The sequence below is a fragment of the Gymnodraco acuticeps genome, unplaced genomic scaffold (assembly GCF_902827175.1).
Source record: "Gymnodraco acuticeps unplaced genomic scaffold, fGymAcu1.1, whole genome shotgun sequence".
Taxonomy (NCBI): domain Eukaryota; kingdom Metazoa; phylum Chordata; class Actinopteri; order Perciformes; family Bathydraconidae; genus Gymnodraco; species Gymnodraco acuticeps.
This window is the reverse complement of record NW_022990454.1, coordinates 344,996-347,404: the sequence shown is the minus strand read 5'-3', so window position 1 is coordinate 347,404 and position 2,409 is coordinate 344,996. Positions and strand designations below refer to the sequence as shown.

The 2,409-nt window shown below is 44.1% G+C and overlaps 1 protein-coding gene across 1 annotated transcript in view; it reads right to left on the bottom strand.

The window, feature by feature from the left end:
* Nucleotides 1-2,409, bottom strand: part of myocd (myocardin) — a 31,102-nt gene that overhangs the window by 13,616 nt on the left and 15,077 nt on the right. The window contains exons 2-3 of the mRNA XM_034225760.1: nt 529-686; nt 107-311 (exon numbers count right to left, since the gene is read on the bottom strand). Coding sequence (XP_034081651.1) covers nt 107-311; nt 529-686 — 363 coding nt within the window. The remainder of the gene's footprint in view (nt 1-106; nt 312-528; nt 687-2,409) is intronic.

Sequence of the window (2,409 nt, the reverse complement as noted above, 5' to 3'; positions counted from 1 at the left end):
TGCCTTCAGGCACACATATTTCAGTTGTGGCTTGTCCTTGAAGAACTCGAGTTCTCCATGGAGGCACCAAGAGCTCTGAGGGCAGCCATGACAACATGCAGCTCACCCAGTCTGGGAACAACCATCTGTTTCAGGTCAGGTCTGGCATCTAGGAGCTGCACCACCTTCTGATAGAGGGCCATGTCAAAGGTAATGACTGTGGGGTGATCTTCCCCAACTGCCAACTTCCTCAGCTGATTTGCTTGCATGATCACAGTCAACAGAGTTGACCACTCATGTGCCACCTCTGGCAATAGTGGCAAGTCTCCAACCTGTGTCAAGGGAAGGCTTTCAGACAACAGTGAGTTGTATCCTACCCAGCCTGGAATATTGCTGGAAGTTTCTCCTGCTCATTCTGGATAATGCAGATGCAACAACCCATCCTAGATGTGTCAGCTGATAGGATTCTGAGATCCCCTTGTTGATGGCAAACTGTTCTGACCTCTTGGCATGCTGCGGTTTTGGCTTGTCACAGTGAAGTATGTTTACATGGTAGGGAGTGACTGATATACTCTGTGCATAACCTATGATGAGAGGCTCTGCAACAGGTTCTTTAGAAGGATCAATCTTCTGGTACACTGCAGTGATCGTCCCGTGGGTGGTTCCTTTCCCATCACGAGTGTCCTCGGCAAAGTCTGTGTTATCTGCTGCAAAAAACACAAAGGTCTCCTTCCTCAGGAATGGTGGTACATAGAGGCCTTAGTGCGCTCTGGTGTTTTCTACAACAGCATTGGCTAGAGCAGTTTCCATGAGAAGGGCACGACCATGTGAAACAGAGTAGCCTTGAGCCTTGAGCAGATTCATCAGCTTCTTGTTGCGTGTGTCATGGTGGATAGTCAGTGCCAGTCCAAAAACCTGTGGGTTCTGTCATGCATGGGGTGACCTAAATGATGCTGATTCACTGCTTGACTTGTACTTTACCCGTGCACTGGATTTGAACCCATACATGATATTCTGGCTCACCGTCAGTGTGGCTCGGTCAACAACTCTGGTCCTCTTTTCAGTTTCCAGCTTTTCAGCAGGCCCAACCAACTTTGCACAGGTCATTTTCAACCGACTCATGCATCGAAGGGTTAATGTTGTAAAATGTAGTACCCTTGTAACTACCACCATTGGATTCATTGACCCTGAAAATGTAGGTTTAGAAGTTAAAATCAATGTTCCAGCTTATTTAGAAGCCGAGATATTACAAAACCTACATTTTACGTCGGCCATTTTGGAAATTCCAATATGGCCGCCATATAGACATCTGGGCAAATGGAAACATGGATTTTCTGAATCCGTATACAATACCCTTTCCAAAAATGTATAGTTTAGCAAATCCCCACAAAAATACCACGAAAATGTTAAAATCAAGTTATAATGAACCTGACTGCTGGCGCGAGCGTGGAAATGTGATTGGCGGCGATTTTATTTGAACGGAACGGCGCAAAACTGAAGAAAAATGAGAGTATGGACTAGATAGCACTTTAACTGATATTTACTGTATGTCACGGTGTCATACAGTGTTTATCAAAGGTTTGAGGGAAAATATGTTATCAAAGTACATTTTCACAAACTGAAATAGCTCCAGTGGGAATATATGACCCTGAATCTATGGAGCCCACGTTCACATAAAAGCCATCCATGTGATCGATCTGAGAGCCATGCCTCCTCTTCTCTCCGCTCTGGAATGCTGCTCTCGGATCTGAGCCGGATCAGCGCTGTATATTGTGTTACTGTTTTCATTTCTACTGTGAGGATTTCTCCCCTTAGTTAAAATTCACCTCCCAAAGCTCTTGTATCCACAATACAACACCTGGAAAAAGAGACTCTTCATTAATCTCCACAGCCCCTAAGCATCTGTGGTTTTAAGCACTCCTGTTTCCAAACCACATCTGAGGCGGCAGAGCGGCTGCTCTGCAGAGCCTTTGTTTTAGAATAACTCTGGGTTATTTTCAGGTCATTGTGGGCGACTGGTTTCTTAATTGAATTTCTTAGCGTTTTGTTTAATATGCCACCGTTAAGGGGCTCTAAAAATAGCCGGATGAATGCAATGACCTAATCTTTTCCGGAGTTTGGAGAGATAGATAATCCTAGGTCTTTATCTCTCTCTGATGAATGAATCATTACACAGATTAGATCCCTGTCACTGTTGCTCTTAACTTAAGAGTGCTGTGATTCCTGAAACCTCTGAAAATATAGTACATATGATAAGTTTTCTTCTTCCTGTCTCCCTCACTGTGTGTGTTTCTGTGTCCACATTCATTCCAGGGAAGCTTTTAAAGTTTTCATAGTAATAATATGGCTGGCATCTGTGGTGACAGATGAAAGAGGGCACTTCTTTAATTGCCTGCCTTCGTGAAGAACTAACCAGTAATGAAAACGTTG